This window comes from Coturnix japonica, chromosome 8, assembly GCF_054131305.1.
Source record: "Coturnix japonica strain WE chromosome 8, WE-NBRP24, whole genome shotgun sequence".
In the NCBI taxonomy this organism is placed as follows: domain Eukaryota; kingdom Metazoa; phylum Chordata; class Aves; order Galliformes; family Phasianidae; genus Coturnix; species Coturnix japonica.
The window spans coordinates 31,340,672-31,359,842 of record NC_140670.1 but is presented as its reverse complement, the minus strand read 5'-3'; the positions used below and the strand labels follow the sequence as shown (position 1 = coordinate 31,359,842).

General features: G+C 46.1%; 1 protein-coding gene across 4 annotated transcripts; it reads right to left on the bottom strand.

The window, feature by feature from the left end:
• Positions 1–12,724: 12,724 nt before the first annotated feature.
• FOXI2 (forkhead box I2) lies at positions 12,725–19,109 on the bottom strand. 4 transcript variants are annotated; one of them, XM_085555368.1, is made up of 3 exons: positions 18,673–19,109; positions 18,435–18,596; positions 12,725–13,530 (listed from the first exon to the last, which is right to left on the bottom strand). In XM_085555368.1, exons 1-2 carry the CDS (start codon positions 19,079–19,081, stop codon positions 18,436–18,438), a joined length of 570 nt encoding a protein of 189 aa, XP_085411494.1. In that variant the 5' UTR covers positions 19,082–19,109; the 3' UTR covers positions 12,725–13,530; position 18,435. The 4 variants fall into 4 exon arrangements, with proteins under 4 accessions (XP_085411494.1, XP_085411496.1, XP_085411493.1 ...); XM_085555370.1 differs by having other exon boundaries at positions 18,472–18,596; XM_085555367.1 differs by lacking the exon at positions 12,725–13,530 and adding an exon at positions 17,633–17,960.
• Positions 19,110–19,171: the final 62 nt, after the last annotated feature.

Sequence of the window (19,171 nt, the reverse complement as noted above, 5' to 3'; positions counted from 1 at the left end):
GCAGCTTGGGATCTGTGTGGTGACAGACACTCCTATGAGTAACACTGATGTTCCACAGGGAGCTGAGCTGTGGGCAGCAAATGCTGCTGGAGAACACACTGTGACAGCAGCAGCCGAGCAGTGCCAAAGCAGGGCTCACTGATAACATGCAGAACCCTTCCATATTCTTGCTTTTAGAAGAAAACTCGCCCTTTAGGACTCCTAAAATCTGGGTGAACTGGCTCATCTCTGAGCCCCTCATACCTTTGGAGGGGGCTCAGCCCCTTCCCCTGCTGTGCACCTCGGAAGCCATAAGAGGGCAGCAGTCCCCTTCCCAGCCTTAAAAACTGCTTTTTTTTCTCCCCTCTTCTGTAGAACGAAATAGAAAACCTGGATGAGACTCTGCTTGGCAGAGCTCAGAGGGTTCTCTAATGGCCCCATCCACCACCACATCACCTCCAGCATTGCCAGAGCTCTCCGAGTTGCACCTTCTTGAGCCTTTTCCCAAATCTTAACACAGCTTTCACTCTTTCTGATAGAGAAGGCTGTTAAAACCCCATGACAGAGGTCTGAACTGCTGTGCTTGCACTGGGAAAATCATTTCTGCCCGTTTTATGCAAGCAGTTGGAAAGAACAGGAACTTTCATTGACTTTAGGGAGCTTTGGATCAAGCAGTGAACCAATTAACGTGACAATGGCGTGGAAACTCTCTGTGTTTACCCTGCAAGCTGAAGCTGGTGGGGATCGAAATATCCTCACTAATCTCTTCCTTCCCCCAGCAGCCTCCTCTGAAGAAGAGAGAGAATAGATTAGAGACTCCAGAGCAACAGTTGCTTCAACCTCTATATTCTCCTGGGCACTTGTGCATGTTCTGAAGTGTGTGTGGGGGAGAAAGCAACGGAGCTAATTCCTACATTACAGTCATCTAAACATTAAGCACCTCTTTGTAGATATTATATCTAATACCAGACCAGGCTGCCCAGAGCCCCATCCAACCTGGTCTTGAACACCTCGAGGGATGGGTTATGTGCTACGTTCTGATGGTGTGACTGAGCCCTCAGCCAGCAAGAGGGAACAAAACAGAAACCACACTAAACATGCACTGGGATAAAAGTGCTGCTCAGTAACACCCGTCAAAGCAGAGCAGGCTGGCAAAACACACTTCTCAAGTAACACTTTAATTGGTAAATGTTGCTCGGGTCATAAATTACCATTTTCCTGGCATGACATCCGACCTGCTACATTGCTGTAGAAGCTGATGAGAAGAAAACTGATAATTCATATTCATCCATCTTCATTTGTCTTTTGTGAGCAGTGGAACACCATTAGGGGCCCGGTTTCAGAGCATCAGCCTTTAGTACCTGATACCATCTTGGAGGTGACTCACCTCCATCCTTCCCCTCACCCCTCAGCCCCCACTCTTGGCATCATGCTCCAGTGACCCAAGTTCCTTCAAAATAAGGCATATTTAGTCATAGAATCACAGAATGGCCTGGGTTGAAAAGGGCCACAATGCTCACCCAGTTCCAACCCCCTGCTGTGTGCAGGGTCACCAACCACCAGCCCAGGCTGCCCAGAGCCACATCCAGCCTGGCCTTGAATGGCTGCAGGGATGGGGCATCCACAGCCTCCTTGGGCAACCTGTTCGAACCTATTCCTCCAACAGACGTATTTCACGTAAGAAGAGAGAAATAACAACACAAGGGGACAGCATCCAAAACAAAGCCTAAATGGGTATACATGTTAAGTTTTAAATGCAATTTGCATCCTCTTGTTACCAATGCCACAGTTGTCCCTGCAGATCAAAACCGCTGCATGGTATATTGGATTTTAAAAGAGTCTCTAGCTTTAATATGAGACAATGAATGAAATATGCCCACAGAAATCAAAGGGGCCTGCAAGCAGGTGTGCACTCAAATTATTTCACTGCAGCCAGAGGGTGAATATTTCTAATCTGGAAATTATTTCTATAATTGGAACCAAAGAGGAAGAGTTGCTCCTGGTTAAGTCTAGGAAGCTTTTCTATGATGGAAACCAGGCTGACAGTACTTCTAGGCAGTACATGACTGAGCAGCATGACCAGTGCCAGGGAAGGCTGATAAGAAATGAGATGTAAGAGTCAATCAGTCCTTTATCAGAGCAGAGTGCAGATGGTGAAAGAAATTGAGGTATAAAAGAGCTGCACTGGGTTGCAATGTTTGTTACTCAAAACTCCTTTAATAAAACAAAGAAGTGAGGGAGCAGGGCACTGACTTGCTCTGTAGATACCACTCTTCATCCTCACTATAGAAAGAAGGATGCTGCGAGTCACAGTCCATGGCACAGGCTTGAAAGAGTAAGGCCTGGAGTCCTTACACATGGCTGCATGGTGCAGCCTGGGCAGGGCAGCTGGCATCCTCCTCTTCCTCCTCCTCCTCTTCCCTCCCTGTCAGGTGCTTTGCTGATCAATGGGAGTGAATTTGCCTGAAGGGCCATTGCTGCCCCAAATCCTTTTCGGAGGTGGATATTGAAGCCAGCACATTCCTTTATAGAAACAGCAGGCCAGCCTTAGTTTGAAAGCATAACAAATGGAAGGGCTCCATTTGTCAGTGTCAGGATGGGGCAGCGATCTCTTCCCTGGGAGCAGCAAAAGCCCCCCAGCAGCTCATGATGCTCAACAGAGGGGGATCATACAGAGAGACTCACCATTAAAACAAGAGCCACTTCAAAAAAGTCACTGTGTTCAGAGAGAATATGGCAAAGATACTATTAATATATGATATAATAACATAATAACCTTATATCTCACAGCACTTTTATTGGGCTGTTCACAACACTTCCTGTGTCACTTCCCACACATCCAGCACTTCTGACACCTGTACTGACTACGTTTTCCTACAGACAGGTTACAAAACTGAACAGCCCTAAAATCACTACAGCGTTCACCAATGGATGTATGCTTCAGGTACCTCCCTGCCTACAGGAGTCTGTGATGAATGCAAGAGAAGTGATGTGAAACAAAGAATAAAGAGATCACAGAGGTCACCAAGGTCTGGAGAAGAGGTGAAGGAGCACAGGAAATTATAGAAGGGAGTAGAAGCATGGAGGAATGCCAGAAGGTCAAGACTTGAGGATCCCTGTGGTAAGTGCTGCCCAGCAGAGCTCTGCTTGCAAAAGGATGGATGAAGTATTTTAACTATGCACTGCCAGAGGCTGTAACAAGGATTTGAAGTTTCATTAACCTATAGGCCCTCCTTTTCTTTCTTGCTCCCCAGCCTGTCCTAACTCAAAGGAAGACACCTGCAATGCATTTATGATCACGTGGAAAGCTAGATCATCTCTGCAACGACCAGAAAGCCACATTTTGTGCCAACAGCTATGCTCTGCTGTTGCCTCAGGTATCATGAGGGACATCTGCAGTGCACCCAGGGAAGGTGGCTCCCATGAGTTGCTGTGCACACCCAGTGGCTGCAGCCAGCGCTTGCTCCTTGCAAAGGTCCATGTGATGTTCATATGGAGAAGAGCAGCTCACTTCTTTCCACTGCCCCAATGTATCATCTCCTTTTACATAACTCTCCATCATACCTCAGCTTTTGAGCTCAGCAGGAGGTGGGCTTCCTTGGTCCCAGCCAGGCAGCTCTGTACCAGAAAGAATGGGGATAAATTTTACCTTTTCCCATTCCTGCTCTTGACTCAGATCCTTCAGTTTGCCCAATCTCTGCAGGTGTAGGGGGAAACCACCTGCCTTGGTGAAGTGGGGGATGGTAAGAGCTGAGTCTTTAAGGCAGGAGCAGTGATTCTGGTGCCTCAGTTTCTGGCATGTGAGCCAGAATGAGGGAGATCCTGTGTGGAGCCAGGAGTTGGACATTCTGTGATTGTGGTTGAGACTCTGTTCTGGGTCTAGGCTTGGTCTTTGCATAAGACCTTTCTATTGATGGGACTCAGTAATTTCTTGCTCTTGGACAATTATTGGTTGCCTGAGGAACTTTCTTGGATTTGTACTTATCGAGACAGTTATATTTTTCAACTCCTTACAAATACACATTCATGCTCTGCACTATAATCCAACTTATTAAAATACCCACTGTGTCAGTGTCTGCCATGGACTGCTGAGCGGTCACTGGCAGAAAAAAGCAAACCAGACCTCACATGCTAAACTAGAACCACAAGTACATGCACAGCTGTCTCCCTCCAGCTAAAAAGTCACAAAGGCTTCAGGAAAAAGAGTAAGGCTTCCCATCCTATTCACTCATTGCTGATAAAATTAGAAAATGGGAGCAAATACAAATGGTTGTGGAAAAAAGCAAGACAAGGAAAGCATGCAACTCAGCTGTGTGAAGGAAACTGTTTGAAATATGGGGTTTCTAAACAAATAAGGTTGTTCCTCTGACCTTCAGTGACACCAACGAGCTGCTAATTACTGGGCTGTTAACTCAACCTGGCAAAGGATTAATTAAGTGGGAAACTGACTGGAGAAAGAACTCTGCTAAGGAAGTTAGAAACTGAAGTGGCTTGCAAGAGAAATGTAGATTCTGTAATAGAAGATATGCAGTTCTTTAGGCAGCTGAGATAAGGAAACTTACAAGCTATTTTAAGATTAGGAGTTCAGAATGGAAGAAATCAGTGGGGCTGGAGAAGGCTGCTTCTTGGTCAGGACTCAGCCAGGTTGGCTGTGATTTTGGGAAGCAGATCTCAAGCCAAAAGAGGCAGTTTCTCCTGCCAGCTCAAGGGTTTCTTTGTGCTCTGAGATGAGGGGACACCAAAGCAAGAAGCTGGAAGAAGCTGAGAATAAAGTCTTATTTGGAAGGATTGGGCATGGGTGTTCAAGTTGACATTGAAAAGGAGAAGAGTCCTTTACCCTGAAGCAGAGGAGAGGGTGGGACCACAATAATGTAATGGGGTTACCATAGCTTATGTGGTTAGAGCCTGCCAGGCAAAGATATCCTTCCAAACATCCATCCACTAATGCAACCACTGGACATGAACTGCAAGGACTGGGAACACAATGGGCAGCAACACAGATACTTCTGCTCCGAGATGAAGATTTGGCCCTATCACCTCTTAGTGTTACTCTTTGGCTTTGTGGGTGTTGGGCCTTGTCCTTGACTGATCTCCAAGTGACAAAAATAAAATGTAAGGGCTTCATTGTAGCAGGTAACCTCTTCTCCACTTCCCTGAGATCAGCACTGCTGTTCGGATGCTCCCATGGTGATGAGGAAATAACACCTCAAGCTGGCACAGGTACAGCAGCATTGCATGGCAAAAACAAAGACAGGGGAAACAAGAAAACAAGCAGAGGTTCTTGTAAGAGTTCTGGATGGGGCAGAGGACTAAAAGTCTAAAACACATGGACTTATGGAGCACAGCTCCCAGAACAGAGGTTTCCCTTCCCATTCCTAACATGCATTTCACCTCCTGGTTACCAGGTATGAAATTATACACTCTGTGCAGAAACTCATTTTTCAGCCCATGTGGGAAACGTTTGGACAAATGTATTTTCTGCAAGAAAAGAAAACATTTTAAGAGCCACAAGTATTTCGCCTCAGGTGATTTCCCCTTAATCTTCCCAGTGACTCCTCTCCCAGACGCTTCCCAGCACTGTGAGCTGCACAGCAGCAGCTATTCCCAAGGTATTTAGTTTCTCCCCACAGGTTTTTGCAGCGTTTGATCTGAAAGGCTGCTCTTCTCCTTAAGTGACAGATAATTGAGCAGCATGAGGCTGAGCGAAGCTGCTTCCTCCATAGCAGCTCTTTGTGCCCACAGAGACAGCAGAGGTGAGCGCTTCTTTCCTCCAACCTGGGTGCAAATCTCAGCCACATTAAAAAGAATATTAAGCAATAAAAGTACAGCCCAGTCCAAATCTTTCCTTAGACCAATAGACACAGCAAAGAGCATTGCAAACACACACAGCAAAGTGCTAAGTGTGCAGCACAACACTGACTTCTTGGGACCAGTCCATTTGCATGGGATCATAGCAAGGTGTGGGGGTAAATGTGTGGGAACAAGGTTTGCTTTTGCTGATCAGCCCTGCATGCCACTAACTTTCCAGTGTGCCACAGATATCTGCAGGCTCCTAGGACAAAGGTCAGTTCTCTTAGTACCGGATTCTAAAAGCACTTCTCATACTTGCATTCACTCTGGCTTTAGCTAATCCAGTTCAACATCACATCATGGCTGTGTTAGTTTTATCCCCAAGTGAGAAATGAGAATGATGCTTCTATCACAGCCTGGTAGCATACACAGACCACTGCCTGTTCTCAGCTCCACACCTATCAGATGAACAAACCCAAATCATGTAAGGAGACAGCAACCCTGGAGTGGAAGCTTTATGGAAATAAGAAGATAGGCTTCTAAAATAGGAAATTAAAAATATATAAAGAAAAATCTCTTTTTAACACATTTTCTCATGTTCCTTTCCCCAAATTAGCCTCTGTACCAAAAAACTATCTTCACCTCTTCCAAATTTCACCTTAACAGCTGAATTAAAAGACCAAAAGATTTCTGGGCATTGCTGTGTTCTGATAGTGAGGGAAGGTCCTGATCTCAGTATCACTGCACTCAATTCATGTGGGCCATCAGAAACGCTCTACTTTTTCTAATCAGTCCCAAAGTCCCCAGCACAGGAGACTGTCTGTTTCTAAGGAGATAGGAAAGCCAGAAGACAGTGAAAGTCTCTGCATTGAGGTAAATTAAACAGCTCTTTTATGACAGTCATTTATCAGAGCTTTGATCGACCTGCACCCTATGAGTTACTGCTTGAACTGATCACATCAACAGTAAGAACTGCAAAAACAAAGTAAGGCAGGAGGGAGGGCACAATCTGGGGCACAGACACAGCACGCTATGCAGATAGTGCACTCCATAGCTGAGTGCCTGAAGAGCAGAACTAATACAGAGGTGTTTAAATAGCATTTGGCACAGCCAAACCTGCCAGTGAAGGGCCATTTGGGAAGGATTATTGAGTGCCCAAGGGGCCTTTTGTAGCCTGCTTGCTTTAAACTGCGAGGAGCAAGCACCAGTACTTCCTTACATTGACAGAAGTGCAACTTAATCACAACATCTTATTCTGAAGAGAGCAGGAAACAGAACTGTTTACACTGTGTGATCAATAGGAGCCATGAAATAGTGCTGCGGGACACATTTAATCAAACACTGGGATACGTCAGGCAGGATGGATTGCAGGCTTTACATCATTCTGGAGAACCACAGGGTGAGAAGAGCTGTCAGGATCTCACCTGAAGTCTTCCAGCTCAGCGATGTGTTGGAGGGGCAGAGCTTTGCTTGAGGCTCTGCAGTGGATGGTACCTTGTCTCTTCGCAAGGTTGTCTTTTATCCCGTACAGATGGTGACAACATCTACTTTGACATATTGCTTCCATGATGACAGCAAGTTGGCATTTGCTCAGGGTTTACATTTAAAATAAGCAAGACATAAATTCTGCCTAAGACAACTCACAGGTGCCTTCTTTTAAAATCAGAACAGCAAGGGGGCAAAATATAAGTGTGTCCAAGTATAAGGAGCAATCCATTAAACAGAACCTTACAGCATCTCCACAAGAGATTTTCCAACAATTCCATGCAACTTAAATTGATTTTCCCTTTGACTTTTTTATTGCCATTAAGTTTCAATGTATTTATGCAAAAATGAGAACCAAGAAAACAAGAAATTGATGTGTGTAGTCTATTGGTCTAGACACCAACATGTACTCAGGAGGGCAGCCATGAGTGTGCTCCAAACACAGGAGTTTTGGAATCCTTAGTTTAGGTCACTCAGAAGGGATATAGGCAAAATGAAGCCCTTGGCTTGGGTGGAACAACACTGATCCCAAAACTTAAGACTTAGAAGGATCTATGGAAGCCTACTACTAATACAGGTATTGTTCAAAGCTCTTCCACCAGTTAACAGCACAGAAGCAGCGTTAAGTCAGTTCTATCTCAGCAAAAAAGTAGCCACTGCCCAGCTGTGACCAATCAATAGTAAGAAATGTGATAGAAACTATATTGAGAACACCAGAAAATGCAGCTCCCTCACAAAGAGCAGCTTCTAGCACTGTCTTTCAAACCAGCAGAGCTACCTTTTCCCATCAGTTCTTTCCCACAAGCAGACAGATGACAAATCACCTTCCCTCGCAGTCAGTGGAAATGAAAGGGGCTCAGTACTTTACAGCCAGACTCCAATTGCCCAATGGGTGCTGTATTATACTCTATTTGACTACTCCATACTCACACTGCTCTGATCCTGCCTCCCAAATGTACTTTCTTGAGGAAATAATGCAGTTCTGATTTATTCTTAGGGCAGCAGAAAACTGATGTACTGAATTACTCATGGGTAGGCTGCAGCATTATTAGCATTCATTAAAAGCCCAGAGAACAAATTAAGTTGTCCCCATACAGCAGGAGCAGACCCAGAGCCTGAAATCAAGTCCCAGCCTCATGGTCTGCGTGCATCACTGCAAAACACGTGGGCAGTTCTGCAATGTCCCATCACAGGTTTTTTCTGCTGTAAACTCCCAAGCTAAGAACAGGAGGAGAACATATTTCAGCTTCCTTCTGGAGGCAGCTACAGAAGGACTGCAAGGTTTCTATAGTAATAAATAAAACACAGTAAATTAATTTTTAGGGCCCTGAACTACCGTAACACACCAGGCATTTCATAAGCAACATTAGAACCATAAAACATCCAACAAAAAGCACAGGGAATCAGGGGAACATAAATACTTAACATTTTATCACTGTGCCTTTGCCAAAAAGGTATTAGAGGCTCACAAAGAGAACTTGGCACTCATCTCCAGGTATGTAATCCTCTCCACTGCCACGTGAGCAGTGCTGAGATGCTGCAGCACTCACAGCTGCTTTTCCATCAGACCAAACCTGAGGAGCAATTTTCTCACCTCAGAAGGGATGAGGATGCTCAGGAGGACACTGGGATGACAACACATTTTCCAGAAGTTATGCAATTGCCAAGATTTTGCCACAAATAAATAATTCACCATAAAGCATCAAACTAGAAAATCCACCTCTTTCCGTGCCTGGTCTGAAGGCTGACACAAGCATAACACGCCAGTTATTCTGCACCAAAAACTGCCCATCAGGTGCTCAGAGAAGTGCTTTAACTCATTTTACACCATTCCTCTTATCACTATAATGAGAGTTTTGCAAATACAGGAAAGAAGAATCATAGAATGGCTTGGGTTGGAAGGGACCTCAAGGATCATGAAATCCCAACCACCCCATCACAGGCAGAGCCAACAACTACCATATCTAATACTAGACCAGGCTGCCCAGGACCCCATCGAACCAGGTCTTGAACATCTCCATGGATGGGGCATCCACAGCCTCTCTGGGCAGGTGTTCCATCTCCTCACCACTCTCACAGGAAAGAGCTTCCCTCTGATATCCAACCAAAACCTTCCTTCAACTTAAAACCATTTCCCCTCATCCTGCTATTAATTACCCTTTCAAAGAAGGAAGGCACAAATACAACAGAGCACATGTACTCACCTTCCCCAAAGGTTTTGATTCCCATAGTGAGACCACAGCAACACCACATTCCACAGCAGCATGGTTTAGTTTGGTCATGGAACTCCATCACAAAGAACCCCACTACCATTCCCCAAAGCAGCCAGCCCAGGCTGATTATTAACACTAATTAGTACTTGATTGGCAGCATTGGATTTGAGGGAAACAGAACTGTAGCCACTCTCCTGGCAGGTGGGAGAAGGCTCATCATTAATGGTGGGATGAGCACAGGTTGCAGGGAAAAACAAATTGCATTGAATCACAGCTGGCCCTGAGCTTAGAGCTTACTTTTACACCTGAATCCTAATTCACATTTTTGGGTTTGTAACATTTACTCCAGAGCTCAACCAGCAACAGGAACCTAACAAGTAAAATAAAGCTTTATGAAAGCAGTGGAGGTGACTGTTGTCCAACTTGGTGATCTCAATGCACATCTGTGATGGAACTAGCGATGCTGCAGGTCCTTTATAAGCCTGCCATGCACAGGCAAGTTAAAACAATGTGGATAAAGTCCAAATGAATTTGTCTTTTGAGTTCAATTTATTTAGGAATAAATCTTTGCATCGATGTATGCTGCACAGCAATTGTGCAGGCTCCAGCTGCATTTGCAACTTAGCAACTTTGCAACATGCAACCTAGCATCCTTGTGTAGAATAAGTAAATGCAAATGATACCACGTTCCATCAAGACAGGACATGAACAGAGAGGCAATAATTTACCCTTCAGAGACAGCACAGGCTATTAAGGAAAGCAACATACATGGAAAGGTGGTGCTGAGCTTAATTAACAATGCAAACTCAGGAAGCTAATTTAACTCAAAGTATGGCCATTAGAAGTCTTTGGTGAGTGTAATTTATCCACAGCAATTACTGGTGTGTGCTCATGGAGATAACTCAATGAAGCATTGCTTCATCAGTGGCGATGGGATGCTTTCAAGGGCAGTATTTATTTTAAGACCAGAAGCTGTGCAGAGGGAATGCCTTTACCTCGGTTATCTTTAACCCCCATCCAACTACGAGCACAATTCTGCTGTTGAGATGAACTTGGCCTGAAGCACAGACACAGCTTCCTATTCAGGTAGATCTGAAAATGACTGGACATCGAAGATCCTCTGGGGACAAGGAAAGTTAATTAACAGTGTATTATCTTGAGAGTGTCTTTCCTAAGCCCCGGAGGTGCCAGCTAATGCCATTACTGCCTCATTTATAGTGACAGCCCTCTCGACTCTGCTGTTGCTCCCTTAATTTTGAGGGCAGAAGGAGTCACTTCCTCATTAAATATTTGTATTTTCTTCCGAGTTCCTTTGTTTTCCAATCCCTTTCATTAAGAGGCCTTCATGACACACTTACCCTGTGAAGAATTCAATCCCTGCTGCTGGATAATTTTTCTTCCACCAAAATACATCAAGATGAAAACATTACATTCCTATTGGGACCACCGTAATACCACAGCCACTAATCAGCCTTTAGCTGACTTGCTTTTTTTTTTTTTAATACAGCCAAATGCTTTAGGGATATTCTTCTCATTGCCTCTTCTCCACTCCCAGTGCTAATTTTTCCTCTTTTTTATTCTTTTTTCCCTGTTTTTAGGACACTCATTTTACTCTTCCCTCCCAGTTTCCTCATTCTCGGTTTCACTGGTGCCCACCAGCCACATCTCCTGTGCAAGGCATAACCATCCAGGTCTCTAAAAAGAATGGCATTGCCATAAGCTGTGTGACACAAAAGACCTTGCTCTCAATTGTAGCATCTTGGCACTGCTATGGGTATAACAGCAAGGGAAACTCAGCTGAGAGACTTATGTCAATAAAACATAAATACAACAAAACATACCATGGATTTCAGGAGTTATTCCTCTCTCCTACATCACATCACCTCACTGAGCGAAAGGCGCGAGGAACGAATATAATTTCCACCTGTATTTCTTTATGAGATGAATTAATGAGTTTCTGCTGTCATTTGCGGTGAGAAATATGGAGAGCGCATATTATTTTCAGGATCTCAAGAGTGTGAGAAAACTTCAGAAGCATGAAATATCTCCCCCCTCCTACCCCCCTTAGCAAACCCTTTTGTGCAGTTGTTTTATAGCCAGCAGGAGGAAACTGTTGGAACTTTCTCTGAGAATTGATGACTGCTGGTAAAAGAGATCCTAATGATTTGGGTCACTTTGAATTATAAAAGTCATCACTGTACTTTTGACTGTGAGCTTCTTGCGGAGAGCAACGTTGGAGTCGCCATCCTTGGAGATGTCCAAAGATTGTCTGAACACTGTCCTGGATAAACAGCTCATGGTTGGCAACACTGAACATAGCAGGGTGGTTGGGACTAGATGAGCATTGTGGTCCTTTACAACCCAGGCCATTCTGTGATCCTATGGTTCTTTATGCGGTGCTCATTGTGCAGGATGGTTGGAGGAGATGGCCTCCAGAGGTCCCTTCCAAGTGCACATCACACTAAAGTAAAGGGGGAGGCACCCCAGGATTTTCCCAGAGCCGTGTGATGCAGAGGGCTGAGGCATTTACACTGACTATTCACACATTAGCTGGAGGGAACAGCCCCAGATACCAGCCAAAAAGAGGGCAAAATGTTTATACAAAGTCACTGCCTTCCTTTCAGCACAGAGCAGCGCTTACGTGTAACAGGAGGGAGTGCCAGGGGAGCCCTGCTTTGTGCATCTTAATTATACTCAGTTTCTTCATTATTTCTTTGAAAGCTCTCACTTCCAATTACACATCAAGAGAACGAGTTCTGTGTCCTCCTGGCAAGATGTTGCTAAAACCAAAACCCACCACCTCTCCTGCAAACAAACAAACAAACAAAGCACGCAAACCAGCTTAATTGGGGGAAGGCAGCTTTCCACACACACAGCTAGAACTGTTGATGCAGAGCTGGGCAGCCCCCAGCCATGGCCAGGACCCTGCTGGCTTTGCCGCATTTTCTTCATCAAATATATTCATAGAATATAACTTTGTTGTGACTTTATGAAGGAGAGGAGTTATAAGCTTAAACATCTTGGCAGCATTGGGCAGAAGAGGTCATTTGTACAGCACAGACCACAGTGGTGTAAGAAAACAAAGTATGGAACAATGGTAATAGTTGCTAGTGGAAAAAAAGTCCCCATTTTGAAGAACACAGCAAGGAAATTGGAGGAAATTGGACACAGAGATGTCCATGGAGCAACACGGATCTCCCTGCTGCACAACTCTGAATGGACAAAGTGTAACAGCGGTGAGAAAACCACAGGTGTGGTGCTTGGCATGGAAGAAGTTTTATTTAAAGTAAATAGGATTACAAACACCTTCAGTCCATTTTCCTTCTCTTAGCACATAACACTGTGTGCCAGAATGTGTTTTATCAGCAACTTGTATCAATACAGGAACAAAGGGAAGTGATGTGATGTCAGAAAGCCTAACCTAGATTGCACCTGTTAGCAGGGATGTATTCAATCTTTTTCAGCCTTTGTCCAAAGTCCCTTTCTTTTGGATTAAAAATGACTAACCTGGATGTATCTACAGTCAGGATTTATAGGATTAAGCACACCCAATGGACATGTTTGCACCCAAAGAGTCACTGACCATGAGCAGAGTCTTTAAAGTCTTTTCCAACCTGAGCAGTTCTATGATGCTATGGTTCTATGATAAAGATGAGAGCTAGCAGGGGACACCAGAGGAGTTCAGGCTATTAACATTTGCAGACAAAAAAATTCCTGCTGCCTTGCTTGTGCCTTTCCATTAATGAATTTTGACATATGGAGGTCGAGTTTTCATTACCATGGTGTAATTTAAGGAGATCTCAGCAAGCAGCTTGCTAGAGCCCCCACTCCGACGTTCCTTTTGCTGCAGGCAGACTTTTCTCCTGCACGTGCAGTGTTTTCTTTAAAAGGGAGAACGAACCAGCAGTTCTTTGAATGGCCAGTCAGTGAACAACATCCAGTGCCAATGAGACCTCGCGCTGCCTGGTGCTTGTGTCCTGTTCCCCTGGTTGGATCCGAGCTGTTTTATAGCTCTGTTCTGCAATCATCACATGGGTTCCAGCTCAGCCACCTACCACTGCACCTAGTCACAATAAAAGCCCAGTTGAGGTAAAGCTTAGAGCAACTCCTTGACTTTAAATATTGAAATCTAACCACCTCAGTGGGAATTAAATTAAGCACACGCTGTTCTTAATAGGTATGATTTTCTGAACAATTTCTTCCACTAAAAAAGGACAAAATCTCTCCTGTAAGGTTGTATCAAGTAGTCAGAAACCATGATTACCTGGTTTGCCGTCCTGAATCACCAGCTTCAAAACCTGCTTTCATCTATTGTATCTTAACAAACCGTGGGCTGTTTAATCATCTTATTATAGAAGCAGAAGAGTGAAAAAGAAACACAAGGGAAAGCCATGAGCCTGGTCAGGATTACAAGGGGAACCTGAAGGGTTGACTCCAATGAATGTGAAACCTTTAATTAAAGTATTAAAAGTCTTCATTCTGAAGGCTGTTTCTGTCTTCATGGCAACCAGAACCCATCAGCCCCAAGGCTTCCCATGTGCTGGGTTAACACACAGCTTGGGCAGCCCGGCCATTGGCTCTGAGCCGTGGCAATGCTCACCTACACACCTGGGCACCATAAAGAACTTTTAAAGAGCCATTAATTATATTCAGGCTTGAGGAAAATTGTCTTTATGCAAATGAGAAGCTCCAGAGTCGAGTTGTAGGACATTTCATGAAATCTCAGATAAAATTTATTGATCTTATGGAAAAAGCTTCAAGGGAAAAACCACCTCTGAGCAAACAGAAAAGGACTCTGCTTAGTGTAAAATATGTAACTAAAGGGAGTTTTAGATTGGATATAGAAAAGGAACTCTTCACTATGAGCACAGCACTGGCACAGTGTGAACGTGGAATGGTGGGAGGTGTCCCTGGTTGGGTACTGAGTAGCCTTTAACATCCCTTCCGACCTGAACCTTTCTGTGATCCTGCCATCAGTGAAGGATCTGTGCATATCATCCACTGTATAGTGATCAAATAAGCTTGCTACTGTGATTATTAGAGGGCTGGAGCACCTCTCCTGTAAAGAAAGACTGAGGGAACAGGTTGCCCAAGGAGGCTGTGGATGCCCCATCCCTGCAGGCATTCAAGGCCAGGCTGGATGTGGCTCTGGGCAGCCTGGGCTGCTGGTTGGCGACCCTGCACACAGCAGGGGGTTGGAACTGGGTGAGCACTGTGGGCCTTTGCATCCCAGGCCATTCTGTGATTCTATGATTCTACCAACCAGCTGTCAGCAGCTGATACATCTGTATTGACTTTTGTGAGGCTGAAGAAAAATTAATGAGTTAATCTTAGCAAAACACTGGAAAATGCAGAAGCTTAACATGTGTTTGGACCCTGCCTGAACATCAGCACTGTGCAAGCTAAGATCTCAGTGAAAATAAAACAAAATGTACCAATTCTGTCAAAATCAGACATTCATAAACAAACTAAGATGTTGACAGAGACAGCAGTGTGAAATCACTCAGCAAGCACAGCAGTAATCGCGCTCAAGTGAAAAATCTTCCCTTCTCCTGTCTGAGTATCTGGGTGAGAAAGAAGTGCTGTCTCTAAACAAACAAACAAACTATATGATAAATAGCTTAGTCATGTATTGTCATTTTGAAAGAAAAATGTTACTATGAGCTGCTGAAAAGATCAGATTCATGCTTTTAGGTAGATGAGGACTGGCACACATGAAGGTTACACACTGTTGTAACATTCACACACCGCAGCAGAAAGGACTAAGGAGACTGCAGTCCCCATTGAGACCATATCACCACAACCAACACCATTCTCATCTTCCCTTCTGCTCTTATCTGACTAAGGGGAAGGCAGTGGCTAGAATATGTAAACTCAAATTCAATGTAAAGATTTATTTGTGAGGAAGGTATCTTTATCATAGAATCATAGAATCATAGAATGGCTTGGGCTGAATGGGACCTCAAAGATCATGAAGCTCCACCCCCAGCCCCCCCACCACCCCTGCAGGCAGGGCCAAAAATCTTCACATTTAATACCAGAGCAGGCTGCCCAGGGAAAGCCCACCCAGTGCTCTTTAATCATAGGAGAGGTAAGAAACCCTGAACGTGTAGTTGCAGAGCCTGGATTTAGAACAGAATAAAATCTAGTTTGATAAGTGTTGATTTCACCTATACAGTCCAGCTGTACAGAACCTGACAGTACCCACTCTGTTTTGCCAAAAAGCACTGGGAAGTTGTAATGCAGTAAAGCATAGGGGAATCGTAATGGTTAGTAACGATGGGTTGCACGCAAGTGCAAGATCTGATGGAAAAGGGAATAAAAAGTAGAAATAAACTTGATTTACCACTTTCGGGTTGTGTTCATTATGGACTTCTCTTGGTAAGCAACAGCCCCTCTAAGAATAGAGAATTATTGCCTTTGGTAGAACTAATATTAAAACACAAGGAATCAGACTCAGTAAATCAACACCACAGCTGAGGATTTGGAAATATTCATAGGAAATGAAAGCTTTCTCTCCAGCTCCTGCTCTGCCCTGCTCAGACAGCACAGGCTGCAGGGCCAGCTCCGATAGTGTTGGCAGCTCACCAGGCTTTTCCATTCCTCCCATTAATTCAGCAGACACCCCACAGGCACTGCTTGCACACAACTGAAATTGCTTGCACCCCTGGGAGAGGGAGGGAGGTCACTGTGCCCTCCCAGCCTTGCCCAGTGCCTTTCATCAGGGAGAACTGCCAGGGATGAGAAGCAGATCACACTGAGCTGTTCTTTGTGAAGATGGCCATTGCTGCCAGGAGCAGCTCCTTCTTCTACACTGACCAATGTGCTGGCCAAGGGTAAAGAAATGGTGTCCCAAAGTTGGCTGGATAAAGCCTAACCCCTTGGTTTTATCTCTCAATAGCACATCAAAGCTGTTGTCACTTGTTGCCAGTGCTAAAGCACCCTCTGTGAAAAGCACAAGATAGGAAGCATAACACAAACTGGATGAATAATTATTTCAAGCCACCAAGTATGTAAATTCCTAACATCTCCATTGCACATTAATGTAAGTCCAGGTCTCCAGTGTGCTCTGGTTTAACTGCACCACAAACACTCAGTCTTGTTCTGTGTGGGTCATCCTGTGTGGGCTGCCTTGTTGAGAGCACTGGAACAGGTTGCCCAAGGAGGCTGTGGATGCCCCATCCCTGCAGGCATTCAAGGCCAGGCTGGATGTGGCTCTGGGCAGCCTGGGCTGCTGGTTGGTGACCCTGCACACAGCAGGGGGTTGGAACTGGATGAGCACTGTGGGCCTTTGCAACCCAGGCCATACTATGATTCTATAATTAAGCACAGCCTTGCCACCTGATGCTTTTGCTTTAAGGCACTGCTACTTCTCCTCCCCAAGCAGACTGAAACCTATTCTTATTTTCACCAAGAAATTCACAGATTTATAACATCCTTTTCAGTTGCAAAGACAAAAGGTTCCTTCCTTTTTGCTCTCTGCATGACCTGCTCAGCACAACCCTCAGCCACCTGGAAAAAAGGAACCTGAAATGCAGCTGATCACCAAACTAACATCCCTTGCTCCCTCTCATGCAGGAGCTGGAGGTTACCCAGCTGAAATGGGGGCTTCAAGTCTCAAGCATCATTCTCCAAAGAATATAGGAGTCACAACTTAAATGTCTTCTTACTGGATAGCCCTGGAAAACAACGACATAAACAAGGGAGTTATACCTGGAATGCCTTAATGTCATGGCTGGTGAGTTCAGTTTGCTATTTCCTTTAGTGCAGGTGTACAGAATTTGGGTATTTGTAAACCAGAGGTTTTGGAATCCCATTTATTACCAAACGAACCAGCCAAAACTCTGCTCACACACCCAACTGCATCCACTGCAGCTGCAGACCACGTCGTATTGTGCTGAGGCTTCATACAAATACAGAAGTTCTGTGTATGTGTGACAAAGTGGGTAAACCAGAGGCATTTTAAACAAACAGCCTGGTCTGCATGGGGACACGCACAGCACAGGCTGCCAGCACCCTGCAAGGACTCGACGTGGGGGCCAGCAGCAAACTCAGCAATTAAAGGGCTCCTCAGCAGGGATCCGGCTTCATTTTGGATGCTCGATTAAATGTGAAATTCTTCGGATAAATTATCATCAGCTCCACGGGCTGACACAAAGATGATCTTTTGTGGTTGGGAAAATAAAGGGGTTTTATTCAGAAACGCCACAGAGGATTGGGGGGGTGGGGGCCATGCCCAGCTCCAGGGTCATGTCCCGCTGTCCCTCCCCACTCAGGGAGCCCATCACCACCCCAACATATCCGAGAGCTGTGCCTTGCAGTGAGGTCATCCCAGCTGCACACCTGGACAGAGGAGAGGAAGGCACCTTGGGCATCCATGGGGCAGGAGGTCAGCAGGAAAGCTGGGACAGGCTACTCTTGCAAGGGGGAGGGAAAGCCACCGTCCCCACCCAGCTTGTCCCGTGGTGATTCCTTTCAGCACCTAATAGGGGGCTGTTAGAAAGAAGGGGACAGACTCTTCAGCAGCAGTGTCTGTTGTGACAGGTCAAGGGGAAGAGGTTTCAAACTAAAAGAAGGGAAATTTAGACTGGATATGAGAAAAAAGTTGCATACAGTGAGGGTAGTGAGGCACTGCATGGGCCACCCAGAGAGGTGGGGGTGGTCCCTGTAGACACACAAGGTCAGGGATGGGCTCACAGCACCTGATGGAGCTGTGGGTGTCCCTGAGCATTGCAGAGGGCGGCAGCAGCCGGCCTTTAGAGGTTCCTTCCAACTCAAACCATTCTATGAATGCTCCGCCATTCCTTGTGCATTGGATGCTTTCAAATCCCAACGGGGAGCGCCTCCCACAGCCCTCCCACCTTCACTTCACCCTAAGCACACACATCCCACTCTTTCTCTCATCTCTCTATTTATAGGCCTATAAAATTGTACAGTTACACATTACAAAAATACTCCTTCCTCCACCTCAGTGCATCTCGCCGTGCCCGGGGGCTGCACTCACACAGGGACCCCCAGCGGCTTCTCCGCTGTCTCCGACCTCCAGCCGCCTCTTCCTCTTCCTCCTGAAGTTGCCATTGTCGAACATTTTCTCGCAGTTTGGGTCCAGCGTCCAGTAGTTGCCTTTACCTGCGGGGAGATGGATGGTGCAGCGCACATCGCTCCGGCCCCGACCCACCCGCCCCGACCCCACTATCCAACTTACCCGGATCATCCTCATCCCTCGGGACCTTCCTAAAGCAGTCGTTGAGGGACAGGTTGTGTCGGATGGAGTTCTGCCAACCCGCCTTGCTCTTCTTATAGAAGGGGAAGTTCTCGGCCACATATTGGTAGATTTGGCTGAGGGTCCGCCGCCTGCCCGGCGCGCTGTGGATGGCCATAGCGATGAGCGCTGAGTACGAGTAGGGCGGCCGTGCCGGACGCGGCCCCTCGTGCTGCGGGACCGGGGACCCCCAGCCCCGCTCGGTGCACGGCGATGGGAACGGAGCAGCGGGAGGGTACGGGGCGGCGGGGCCGCCGAGCCACGCGTAGGGGCTGCCGGCGGGCGGTCGGAGAGCCGCGTCCAGCAGCTCCCGAGCGAGGGGCGGCTCTGCGGGCGGCCCGAAGGGGTGCATGCTCCGGAGGCACCGAGCTGCCTGCCCCGACGGCGCGGCCGCCCCCCGCCCGCTTTAAATAGCGCCCGCGGCCCCTCCGGCAGCACCGCG

What these genes read in the sequence shown, in the direction of transcription:
- FOXI2 (XM_085555368.1), bottom strand. Translation starts at nt 19,081, where the DNA reads ATGCACCCCTTCGGGCCGCCCGCAGAGCCGCCCCTCGCTCGGGAGCTG. An exon ending in GAGGGATGAGGATGATCCGG is followed by an intron (nt 18,597 to 18,672) that starts GTAAGTTGGATA and finishes ATCTCCCCGCAG; the next exon opens with GTAAAGGCAACTACTGGACG.